At 44.1% G+C, this 12,503-nt stretch overlaps 1 protein-coding gene across 1 annotated transcript in view; it reads right to left on the bottom strand.

Moving 5' to 3' along the window:
• Positions 1–12,503, bottom strand: part of DENND1A (DENN domain containing 1A) — a 545,605-nt gene that overhangs the window by 55,176 nt on the left and 477,926 nt on the right. Inside the window, exon 17 of the mRNA XM_004375649.1 lies at positions 7,849–7,980. Coding sequence (XP_004375706.1) covers positions 7,849–7,980 — 132 coding nt within the window. The remainder of the gene's footprint in view (positions 1–7,848; positions 7,981–12,503) is intronic.

The following is a 12,503-nucleotide window of genomic DNA, read 5'->3' on the forward strand; positions in this document are numbered from 1 at the left end:
TTTATTTATTTTATGTTTGCTTACTGTGTCCTAGCTTCTTATTTTGTTTTGATATGCCCAAATAGGCTGCTCATATGAGCTAGTTTGATTATTGGCACCTTTGAAGCTCTAATGTCCTGTCACCGGGTGGTTATATCTGTTACTAGGTATGTGAGCTCAGGAGTCTGCCCACTCCTCCTGTATGGATTCAGCTCAGCTGTCCAGGCAGATAGTCACCAAGTGTGTGGTGTAGGCTCTCACAGTCCTAGACAGGCATGGATGATTGGTGTACGCACAGGGGGACATACTCTGAGCAAGGTAGGGGGCTGACGGCCTCCCCCGAGTGTCCAGGAGAAAGGTGTGTCCCTGTTCTCTAGAACGCGTAGGTGGGTGGGTTTTGCAGCCGGACTATGAGCAGCTAATGCTGTTGGCTGTAAGGACTGGGGACACCTCTTTATTCGAGGGCTTCTCTCACAGGTGGCTAGGTGGCATGGGTGGAGCCACCAGTCCTCAGGCCCTTGTTGTGGGTAGATGAAGACCCTGCTTAATGGGCAGAGCAGTGTCAAATGTCAAGGACCTGCCATTTCACAGCTGAAACAGTTGAAGTTCGAGTTCTGGTATATACCCTGTTGTACTGTGGTAATGAGGGCCTACGCTGTTGAGATGGGTCCACACAAGTCTATGCAGGGGGAAAGGCCCTCAAAGTCCGTGGGTCCCTTATTCCTGTGCCTAGGCAAAGAAGCTGTGCCTACTCTGGGTTCCTGGCTTAGGGGAGCCACAGTTTATTTTTTCCCATTTGTTAATTTGTTTACTCTCCAAGGCAGAGAGAATGGCTCTGGGAGTGTGACGGATCCTACTTCCGGCACAGGGGACTCGGCAATTGCTGAAGCCACTCTGGGACCCAGTGCAGAGCAGGGAGTGGGGAGGTAAATGGGAGAGAGGTTTCTCCCTAAGGGTGGTATTTTGATCCGCGTGGTAAGTCGTACGCAAGTACTTATTTTTCGTGGAGGGCTGTTTCTCACTGGTTCTGGGTGGCTGTGTAGATTCTCTGGTGCTGAGTCTCTCCCAGTGCAGAAAACGCGCCTCCTGAGCACCGCTGCTTGCCTGCCTCACCACTCACCCCCGAGCTGATGAGGCCTGAAGGGCTCAGGCTCTCACCAGGTCAGGTCTGGCAACTCCACACTGCTTCCGAACCGTTTCCCCCTCCTCCTGCCACTCAGTCCAGTTCCTCAACTCTGCCTTTGATGTTCAGGGCTCCCAGATTGCCATATATAATCGAATCACTTGTTTTTTCGGGTCTTTGTTGTAAGAGGGTCTACTGAAAGCGTCTGACTACTCTGCCATCGTGGCCGCACCTCCTTTTTTTTTCTTTTTCTTAAAATCCAATTTAGGCTTATACTTTGCATTTGGTTATGCATCCTACTCTCTTTTACAGAGTACCTTTTTATGTCTGATTTATTCTTTTGCTTTACTCAATACGATTCAAGGGATGGCCTGGGCCTTTCCCTTATCCTGCCTACTTTTCCCCCGTTCTTCTTCCTCCACATGTCTCCCCATCCTAGCAGCACAGGGGGTGTCTCAGTCCTCTGCCTCTCTCCCATCCTTCCATTCCTGGGGCGTATATGACTAGACCTCTGGAGCTCATAAAAACATACAAAATAAATGAGACAGGAACTAAATTCCTACAACACAAAGCTGTTTCTACTTGGAAACAAAATCCTTATTTATGGGAAGTATATTTGGAAATAGTTTTTTGACCACTAAGGGAATATTCATTTTTCTTCTTCAAATAAAAAGAGTTACAAACATAGGAGTGGAAATAAAACCAAACAACCTGCTGGACATAAAGCGAGCTCTTAAACATTAATCAATCAGTTACTAATTAATTTAAAAATCCACACCAATAATAAAACCAGAGGACGTTTACTGACCGCCAGCTTCATGCCAGGTTCTGAGGAGAACAGTGGACCTGCAAGAGGCTTGCGCTCTCATGGGGGAGGCAAGCATGTAAAAAACAATTATGAGGCTGTGTGATAAGTGTTGTATGTGCAAAGTTCCGGGACAGCACAAGTGAAGCAAGGGGAGTCAGAGGATTTAGAAAAGTGGCTTTGCCCTGAGGATGGACAGGCAGATAGCAAAGGGATTCATATGTCAAGCTAAAGGGTGAAGACAGAATCTTTACGGGAGGCCAGAAGCAGGGTGTGACATGACCACTTGTGCTGCCCCACACAGACCCCTCCAAGGCCATGTAGGGAAAGCAGTGGAGGAGAGCCAGGCCAGGGACTGGTTGGAGGACTCCAGTTTAGTCCAGGTGAGTGATGATGTGGCCTGAACCAAAGCTGTGACTGAGGCGATGAAGAGGAGATGAATGGAGAGGAGTTCAGGAAGCAGAAGAGAGAGGTTCTGAGGGAGTGAAGAATGTACCCAGGTTTCTGGACCGATGACAGTGCCATTCGCTGAGGTGTGAGATGGAGGAGGATGAGTGAGTTTGGTGGAAAGTGTATATTCAGACTGGGGGCCTGTGGTTTGAGGTGTCTGGGGAACACGGGAACACCTGCTGTAGCTGAACTAAGGGGAATCCAAGCTCAAAGGGGCAGAAGAAATTTCTCAGGGCACTCAGAGCCAAGGGTGCTAAAAAAGCACTTGCTGGCTCAGCAGCTTCTCCAGCCCCGTCCACAACTGGCACTAAATGACTTGACTCATGCTAGAACTCTCCACCCGTATGGACAAGCAGGCAACCACATTCCAAGAGCTGCTCCTGCGGGCGGTATCCAAACCACACTGTTGCAAGTCCTTGGAAGCCACCACAGTGTTTGGTTTTGGCTTTGGTTTAACTGGCTTTTCAAACTTCACATTTAAGGGGTTTAGAACAGAGGCACCTTTTGGAATCTATCAGATTGGAAGGTAGGTGATTCCTTTGTTTGCAGGACCAACAATTGGGGGAGACACAAAGAAGGGGACCCTGGAAGGGGCTTGTCATGATGATCTCAGGGAACATCGTTCTCCCATCTCCCTATCAATGAAGGGCCCCTGAGAAGGCCCAGCTGCCAAGGCCCACCATGTGGGCAGCATGCATCCAGAACTAGAATCCAGTCACCGGGCTCAGACTATCAATCCAGTGCCCCTGGCCAGGGAGGGAGAGCAGCACAAGGCCTAGAGAGAGTACAGGTACTGCTGGCTTTAGCATATGAATTAGCTACCAATTCAAGCAAACACTTTCAGAACCTGTTTCCTCATATGTCAAAAAACAAAAACAAAAAACAAACCAGTTGTTGTTCAGTCGATTCCAACTCATGGTGACCCCATGTGTGTCATGGTAGAACTATGCTTCATAGGGTTTCTAATGGCTGATTTTTCTGAAGTAATTTGCCAGGCCTTCCTTCTGAGGTACCTCTGGGTGGGCTTGAATCTCCAACGTTTCAGTTAGCAGCTCAGTGTGTTAACTGTTTATACCACCCAGGGACTCCTTCTCATATGTACAGTGGGTATAATACATTCTTCCTCGCTAGCTAATGGTAAAGATTCAATTAAATGAGCACAGATGTGAAAGCACCTAGTGGCCTGTCCATCTTATTAAGTGTAGGGAGCACAGCATGGGGTGCTACCTCTGCTGATTCCTTGAAAGGGAAAGGGGTCAACGCAAGATGCTCAGGTTGAGGGGTTCCCAGGTCCTGCTCAAGAGGACAGTTTCCTTGCTCCTTCTATATCCACAGAAAGGAGAGAATCTCCACTCCCATCCCAGGAGAAAAAAGCAAGGGGAATCCTTAGCTTCTCTTGGCGCCCTTACTCACTTCTCCCCAGAGGAGGAGTGCCTTCCCGGGGGAGTTTGGAAGAGGAACTGAGCATGCTCCGTCATCCCTTCCGGCTCTCTCCATAGGGCGCTACTCCTCCTTGCTTACCAGCAGCCCATCCTTATGCTAACGGCCTGAGGGATTGTCCACTTCTCCCATGTTGAGTAACTGAGTTTTTTCAATTCTGAGGTGAAGTTTTTGCAAGCCCATTTGGCCTCAGATCAACAGTAATATTCTCCTTTCAGCTTTATCAGTAAAAAGCTGGCATTTTGATCTCCATCTGTCTCCTGGGCCTCATTTCTCAATTAATTCTGAACTTGGGGGGCGGGGGAAGAGGTGTCATTTAAAGTTGCGCTAAACCTAAACATTTTCCAAGGTAGAAACGGGCATTCTCAAGTTATTTGGGATATTATGAAGTCTTCAAAGAAACCATATATGAGAAGGATGCAGAGGCCAACTAAAAATCCATTTACCTGGCTCTTGTTTGGAATTTTGTCAACCTGTGCTCACCATAAGCTCTGAGAAGCATTATATACACCAGCTTTAGAAAAGAAATGAATTGTTAGGGAGTTGGAGCCCTTGTGGTACAGTGATTAAGAGCTATGGCTGCTAAATCAAAAGGCTGGTAGTTCAAATCCATTGGCTGCTCCCTGGAAACCCTATGGAGCATTTCTATCCTGTCATATAGGGTCACTATGAGTCGGAATTGACTCGACGGCAATGGGTTTGGCTTGGTTTTTTGGTTCAGTTTGTTGACAAAATATCTTTTCATTAACTTTGGACTACGTAGAATGGTCCTAGGGGTGAAGAGATTGCTTCTGTGGGGCCCTCAATGGTTTATTCTTATCACTCGGGGTTGGGGCTGCCCATTTGTAGGTCTGTCTCCCTCACGCCTTGAGCTTCCCAAGGGCAAGAACTGTAAACTTATTTATCTTACACATGGTAGGCCTCAATACATGGATGAATAGATGCACAATTAAATGCACGAATGGTCATAGCCTTGAAGAAGGAAAACTCCACTTGGGCAAGGGCAAGGGAGGGGACTCTCCCCTGGCAGTGGCAGACCTGGTTCAACACTAAGTTCCCCTTTTGCCAGCCCCCTCTGCAGAACTGCTGTTTGAGGGCTCTGCAAAGGGCCTCTGTTAGGCTCCCCGTCATCCTGTCAAATGTCTGCATGGAGCTCTCCTGGCTGGCTGCATGGGCACTTTGCAAGGCTGAGACTAATGTAGCAATCTCTACAGTCTCTGTCCCTGTTCCAATGCTAGATGTTCTTAAAGAATGAAATATACCCCAGAAATGTGAATCCATGACAAGGATTTTTGTGCAAGAGCATGCACTATCTGGCTAGTGCACTTGTTTTGCTGGGCACTCCAGCTTTAGCATTCACATCAGGTAGCTAAAGTCCATGCCTGGTGAGGGAGGTGGTGTGGGCTCTAGAGTCAGACTGACCTGAGTTTCCATGCTGGCAATATAGCCCTGGTTCCTGAGCCCCAGCTCTGTATCCATAAAATGCAGCTAACAATCCCTTCCTCAAAGGGCTATGGCGGAGATGACACAAAATATTGGGGTTCCATGTCTCCCAAGAGAAGGTATATATATCACTGAGGCTACAGGAGTGGTTTAGGCAACACAGGGATGAACACTTAAACAAATTTAGTTTACATGCCTTAGAAAACAATTAAACCATTCCATCATACCTATGATTTTACCAATGTCATTACTTAAAGCGAAGCTTAAGTTGGTATGGATGTTGGGTCTAAGTCTAGTTACAGAAAAATATCAAGTAAAAAATAATATAGTTGGTAGGAGAACGTGGCAAGCGTTCCTGAAATGGTACTCTAAAGATTATTCTTTGGGAAGAACAGAAGTCTCTAAAACTCATGCCTGCCAGTAGTAGGTGCTCTAGAAATGGTGTCTGCTACTGTCAATGAAACCAGTCGCCTGGGAAGGACTAAAGGACAACCTACCACGGGCAAAGCAGAAAGAGTTAAAAGAAAGGGGTCTGCGGTTTCCTGGCCCATCCCCCACTGCAGCTAATCTGTCACCTAATGAAGAAGCGGCCAGCACAAGTGAGCTAGCTGGCAGTTCACTTACAGCAAACTGATTAAGAATGTTCAACCAACAGCAGACTGTAGACCTCTCCAGCGAAAATAAATAGAGTGTAGACTGTATGCAAATGTGTTTGTCACTTTGACAGCACGTCTCAATTAAGGCATCTTGCGGCTGTGGGTAGGCTCTGTGGCTGCAGCTGTAAGGGAGAGCCCGCTGCATGGCTGATACTCAGGGCTTGACCTTAATCCGCATGCATGCATTAAAAAAAATCCTGCCTTCCTGTACACTTGCATAATGCTGGCAGCCACGTGAGGGAAGTGACAAACGGGGAAAAAAGCCACTTTCATCCTCTCCAGTTTACAGACCTGTGAAGGCACAGACAGCTCTTATTTCAACAGAGTTTGGGGTGGCTTTTTTAATTGTTTATCCCCCACCCGCACACACGTGCACGCGCACGCACACACACACTCTTATTCTGCATTTAGCTGAGAATGACATTAAAGCATCTCTACTTCTTGCTGAAATGGAAAGAAGGTCTTTCTTCATTTCAAATAGGGTCTCTTTTTTTTTGTGTTTCGAAAATGGAATGTTTAACACCATGAAATCCCTCTCCCCCGCCCCCTCTTTCTCTGTAATGGGCTCCAAACTACAGCGAGGGGCTCTTTTCATGGGAAGGTTAGCGCCTGCAGGAATGAGGACAAAGGAAAGCAGGAAGCTGGCTCTGGAATGCCATGCTGGCAACAACCGGGGGCTAAGCTTTCAGCAAACACAGCCAGGGAACTGGGGCGCAGATTTCTCCAACAGGGCCTGAGCGCGGGAAGGAGGCGGCTCTTCAGGGTGAAAACACCAATGCAATTGGAAGATAATCATTAACCAAATGAGCACTGTCCCGTGGGTACCACTTTCTTTCACTTCAATTTTATAACATCCTTTTTAAGTGTAAAATCAGAAAAGGGGGATGAACCTCCTCAAGTTAAAGATGTATGAATGTGTTACCTTAAAATACTGATTAGAGAGGACCGATTCTTAAGTTTCTATGAACTCACCCCTTACAATAATAACCCACAGCTACGATTTCATTAGTTTCCTTCATTTCTAAATAGCTCAATACCTGGCACATAGTAGGCACTTGATAAACGCCTGTTAAAAACAGGAACATTTTACATGTTGGCTTCCAAGTCCTTTATATGGTGAAATAGTAATCAAATGATAAAATCATAACGACCATTTTAATCATGCTTCATCTCACACAAAGCCAAAGATTCAGGTGATTTAAAAATAAATAACCTTGTACATTCATGTTATAGCCATATCTTGCGAACAGAGCCATTTCTCATAAACCACAAAAAATTATGACTTTTGCTAATCAAGTGTCAATTCAAGAGAAGCAGAGGAGGGTACACAATCTCTTTTTCAACCAAAAACAAAGCATCGATAGGAAATGGATAAAATTTTCAGTTTCTATGCAGAGTACAATGTTTTACTTACGGGAAAAAAAAAACAAGCAAACAGACAATTTTTCAAATGCTCAGGTAGACGAAAATGGTTGGTTAAACAATCAGATCTCTAGAATCATAGTGAGGGTGTTTACTCTGAGAAGCACGACTCCTGATATCGATTTTCAGGAAGTACATTAATAAAGAACTCTTAATTGATTTTTTTTTAAGACTTCGCTTCTTGCCTTTTATTTGAAGGTGCAAAGAAGAGCCTGGGATGCTAAAGTGTTCTAATGAGATGCTAAGCTAACAGAAGCACCTTAAACGGAGTGCCTTGGAGTGGGGGAGGCAGCAACTGCATTTAATGGCTTCATTCAATAATTGAGCTAGTTTATGACCAGAGCCATGCTGTCTCCTGAAAAAATTTTCGAAAATTCACCTTCAAAACATTTTTGCACCAAATAAACATTGGAAGAGATGAAAAATTCCACAGAGTTGCTTTGCCAAAGAGAACTGAAATGAAAAACCGTCTGTGGCATGTGCTACAGCTTCTGCTGAAAAACAGACTGGTCAAGGGCCAGGGTACATACCTGTCCGAAGTGGACTGTGATTGGCCTCCGGTCCTCTCTGAGCTTGGGGTCCTTGGCCTCCACTCGTGGGGACAGCGCAGTCTTTGGTAACTGCTCTTCTGTAGTGGGGGCACAGCCATTCTCAGTGATGTCCTGAGGAGAGAAGTAGGGTCAGGGGTTGGTGTCGGGGCCACAGCACCTGGCCTTGAGCACAGGTGCTCCCTCAGATCCAGCTAAGAGACTATGGAACTCATTCAACATTCAGAGCCAATCCTTCTGACAGAGGGGGAAAAATCAGAAGGCTAACGTGGCTCTTTGACTTTTTAGTGCCTAGAGAAGTCCTTATACATTAAATTATGCATAAAAATCATAATACATTAAATTACAAGGACAACATAGCAATAATTCAGGATAGTGGGAGAAAACTATCTTTCACTTTACTACCTTACACAACTATTTTTACATATTCACTTTTGCCCACATTCAGACATTTAAAAATTATTTGCAGTTACAGCTCATGTATAACTTTCTGTTCTTTTTCCAACTATATTATAAGCATCTCCATGCTGCTGTATAGTCATTATAATAATTTTAATGGATGCATAATATTTCCTTGAGTGGATATACCATAATTTAATACATCATCCCACTACTATTGGACATTTAGGCTGCTTCTAATTTTTTTACATTATAAACATCAGAGTCATAAATATTGCAGCTTTTCTTTCTTTTGCATTATTTCTCTTATGGAAATCTCTAGGAATAAAGTTACTAGGTCAAGAGATACAAACATTTTTAAGGTTTTTAATTCATCTGACCAAACTGTTTTCCAATTTACATCAACTACCAGCAACGGATGCATTATTGGTTTCACAGTACTCCTTTAGCCCTACCGTTTTAAAAATGTATCGCTAATTTAATAGGTGAAAAATTAGATTTCATTGTTGTTTTAATTTGCATTACTTTGATTATTTGTGAGTGTGGACATTTTCCCCACGCTTGTTTACTGATGATGCTACTGCTTGTGAAAACGATCTGTGTATGCGCCCTCTTTCCCTGCCTCCAGTCTTCCTTGCGGAGAACAAAGCAAAGGCTGAGTAAGGACTCTATGATTTGGGGGAAATTTAGGGAACCAAAGTAATGTTTTTAAATTCAGAAATTTACGTTTAATTTGTTCTTCTGAAGAATGAAGTTTTAAGGAAAAGCAAAACTCCAATGTGCAAAAGGCAGGTAACGGCTCCTTTGGCTAAAGCTGGCTACTGGCTATACACATGGGTTCTTTGGAATGTAGATGGTGCCTGCGCATTCAATAAGCACCACATGTTTTATTAAAGTCATGAAAGTTGCTTAAACCCTCATTGGGACAAGGTGGAGAATACATGTATAAAAAAATAACATTTAAATAATCATTTTTCACCAAGTAAAAATAACTTGCAGCCAGAACTAAATAATAAATACAACTTACCATTATTTTAATTGCAAGAACAAATACAGATTTTGGTCATTAAAATGCACACCTTGAGTATTCACTAAGTTCTGCACATAAAAGACTCGATAATTTGTGGCTCTTAACTTTTCCACTGAATAATGGCTGAGCAGAGAGGAAAGTGGTCCCTTACTGAATAACAACGGATTAAGGAAGAAACATTTAACATCTCTGAGCCTCAGTTTCCTCATCTGTAAAGTGAGGATATAGTAGCTATAAGGATTAAAGGAGATAATGTTTAGAACATTATTAGGTACTTGATAAACTATGGGAATTTTAATTAGATGATAAATTCAACCTCACACCTCCAGCTGGCTACCTCCTGGCCTCCTTTCCTAAGGAATCAAGCACACCTGCAGAGAAGCCAACCCTGAGGAGTCTTTGCACAGCTTGGTAAACAACACAGGGAGATGATGACCTCTTGGCTTTGCAGAGAGGGCTTGGAACAAGTGGCCAACTATGGCTCAGCTCGGCTCGGTTCAGTGGCTAGGCCAGTCTCAGTGAGGCTGAGGCTCAGTGATGAGAGAGGCTGCCGACATCCAATTAGAAATGGCTCTCTGGGAAAGGAGCTGCCCTAATGTGCCAGGGTCAAATGGAACAAAGAGGGAGAGGGGCTCCTTCTGCATCAGAAAGCAAGGGTCAAAAGAGGCCTTTTGGATCCAGGTGGGGACGGCGTGGAGGGGCAGACACAGAAGTTGAGTAAGACCGATTTAGGTGAGGGAAAATTGCGCGTGTGTGGGTGTGTGCGTGAGAGACAGAGGGACTAAAAAGAAATGAAATGAAATTGTAAGGTAACATGGTAAGGAAATATTGCTACTAATTGACTTAAAACTATAAGATGATAACTATTAAAAAGGAAAACGCACATGGTAGTTTTGAGGAAAAGGTCTTAGCTTAAGCTTATTAGTAAAAATACTGTCTTCTAGTCTTGGTTTTTCCATTAACCAGCAGTCTGACCTTTTCAATTCACTCAACTTCTCTGCATCTATTTTTTTTTTTTTTTTTTTTTTACAATGGGGAGACCACCACCTGCTTGGCAAACTTCAAAGCTACTGAAAGGTTCCATTAAATGAGATGAGATGTGAGGTAACACTGACAAATGTTACAGTGTTGTGCAAATTGAACATCAGACCCTTATCCTCTGCAAAATGGAAAGACCATCATCTAAAAAGGAGAGCTTCCCTGTGTTGAGCACCTATTACACGGCAGGTATTTTTCCAAATCTTCATTACCACACTTGGTTTCCACAACAATCACATGGTAGATAGGATTATCCCTCTAAGTGGCAACAACAGGTTCATTATGAGTCTGAACTGACTCAACAGCAATGGGTTTGGTTTTTGGTTTGATTACAGGTGGGGAAATAGGGCCCAGAGAGAGTAATAGACCCAAGGCCACAGAGCTAGAAAGTGGAGTAACCCAGAACTGTATGACTCCTGGCATTTTTACCACATTAGTACAGGACAATAGCACATGTGAAGCTGTTCTGAGTTGAGGAGGTGCTCAACAAGTCATCAGATATGATCTCCTCCTCCTTGGACGCCAGTGATGCTTTGCTCCTCTTTTGTTACATGGATTACATTCTCCCATGCCTTATGAGATCTGGTCTGGGGTTCTCTGCCCTAGAGCCTTGAATCTAGCACATGCTCTCAAATAAACCTGTGTAAAGCTGAGTTGAACACTTGGAAGGCAGATGTGTCCAATATACACCGGTGCTGTGTATCAAAAAGCAGTGCGAGATATTTATTTTATTTAGATGATCCAAAGGTGCAAGACTTCTTACAAAGGCCCTTGGCTCGTCCCACTAATTTACTAACTTCTTCACTACTCTTTCCAGCTGGGGAAGGATAACTGCTTCCTCCCAGGATCCCAGAGGGAGCAGAGTGGGAGAAGCCCAAGTCCAGAAGGAAATAGGGCTGGTTCACATCCTCTACTGTATCCACTAGTACCATTGTTACATGTAGTGGGGATCCAATAACAGCAACTTTTGATACTCATGAGTAAAGAAACCATGGCCTAAGAACTAAATGAGAGGCTGTCAGTAAAGAGTCTGGGAAAACAGGTACTCTCATTATCTTCTGGTGGGAATACAAACTGGCAATTTATATAAAAAACCTAAAAGTTGTATGTGCCCTTTGGCCCACTAATTCCATTTCTAGAAATTTATCATAATAATTAAAAATTCCTTCAAAGTTTTCCATACAAGGATACTTGCCTAGAAAAAAAACTGGAAGTAACAAGAGTGTCCAACAATGGGATTGATTCAATAACGTCCAGTACATGTCCATCAGATAAAAGTTTATGTAGCCATTTAAAACAATGACATGTAGAAAAAACATTAATGGTCTGAAAAATGTTCAAGATACAGTAAGTGAAAATTAAGGTTATAAAACAGGTGATTGTTTTCTTTTTGCTTGTCTGATACATGGAATTTTCTTCAATAAACATGTATTTAGCTTATAAATAGGAAGAAAAAAACTACCTCCTAAATGTCATTTAATAAAAGAAAAAACATGAAGTTGACAGGAGGGGTAAACTTGTTCCTTTCCTGAGAGACACAAAGGAGGAAGACACTACAATGAGGTGCAGATCAGAGGCTAACACAGGGTAGCAAATCTCTTCCTAGGAGCCCTGCAGCTTGGCTCAGAGCACTGGGGCCCAATCAGTTCTCATTCCCCAGTAAAGCAAAGGAGTCAGAAAACAATTCAATTCTTGTCACCTTCCCTGAGTGTTTACTACATTTCAGGCAAAGGAATAAAAAATCATGAGTGAGATCCAACCTCTACCCCTCTGTGGAGAAGGCAGGCACAGCATCTAAGCCCTCAGACATGAATACCCACGAGAAGAATCCAGGGTCTCAGGAGACCAGACGAGGAAGAGATGTCATCAGAGGGGCTCTCTGAGTGGCGTTGGGTAAAAGCTAGGGTGGGGACTGGACTCAGAAGGAGCCAAGGACAGGACTTCATTACGCAGAGATGTGAGAGTAAAGCACTCCCATCCGGAGGGCAGAGCCTGTTTAGCAATGGCAGGTGGTCTAGTGGCTGGGTGCAAGCACCCCTGCCAAGGAGTGGAAAGGTTTGAAAGGTCTGAAAGGCTTTAACCAGGGAGTGGCTCAGTCAGAGCTGTGTTCTAGAAAGACGGCTCTGGTGGCTGTGTGGACAACCACACAGCAATCATGTTCTCTGAATAC

Source organism: Trichechus manatus, unplaced genomic scaffold (assembly GCF_000243295.1).
Source record: "Trichechus manatus latirostris isolate Lorelei unplaced genomic scaffold, TriManLat1.0 scaffold00038, whole genome shotgun sequence".
In the NCBI taxonomy this organism is placed as follows: domain Eukaryota; kingdom Metazoa; phylum Chordata; class Mammalia; order Sirenia; family Trichechidae; genus Trichechus; species Trichechus manatus.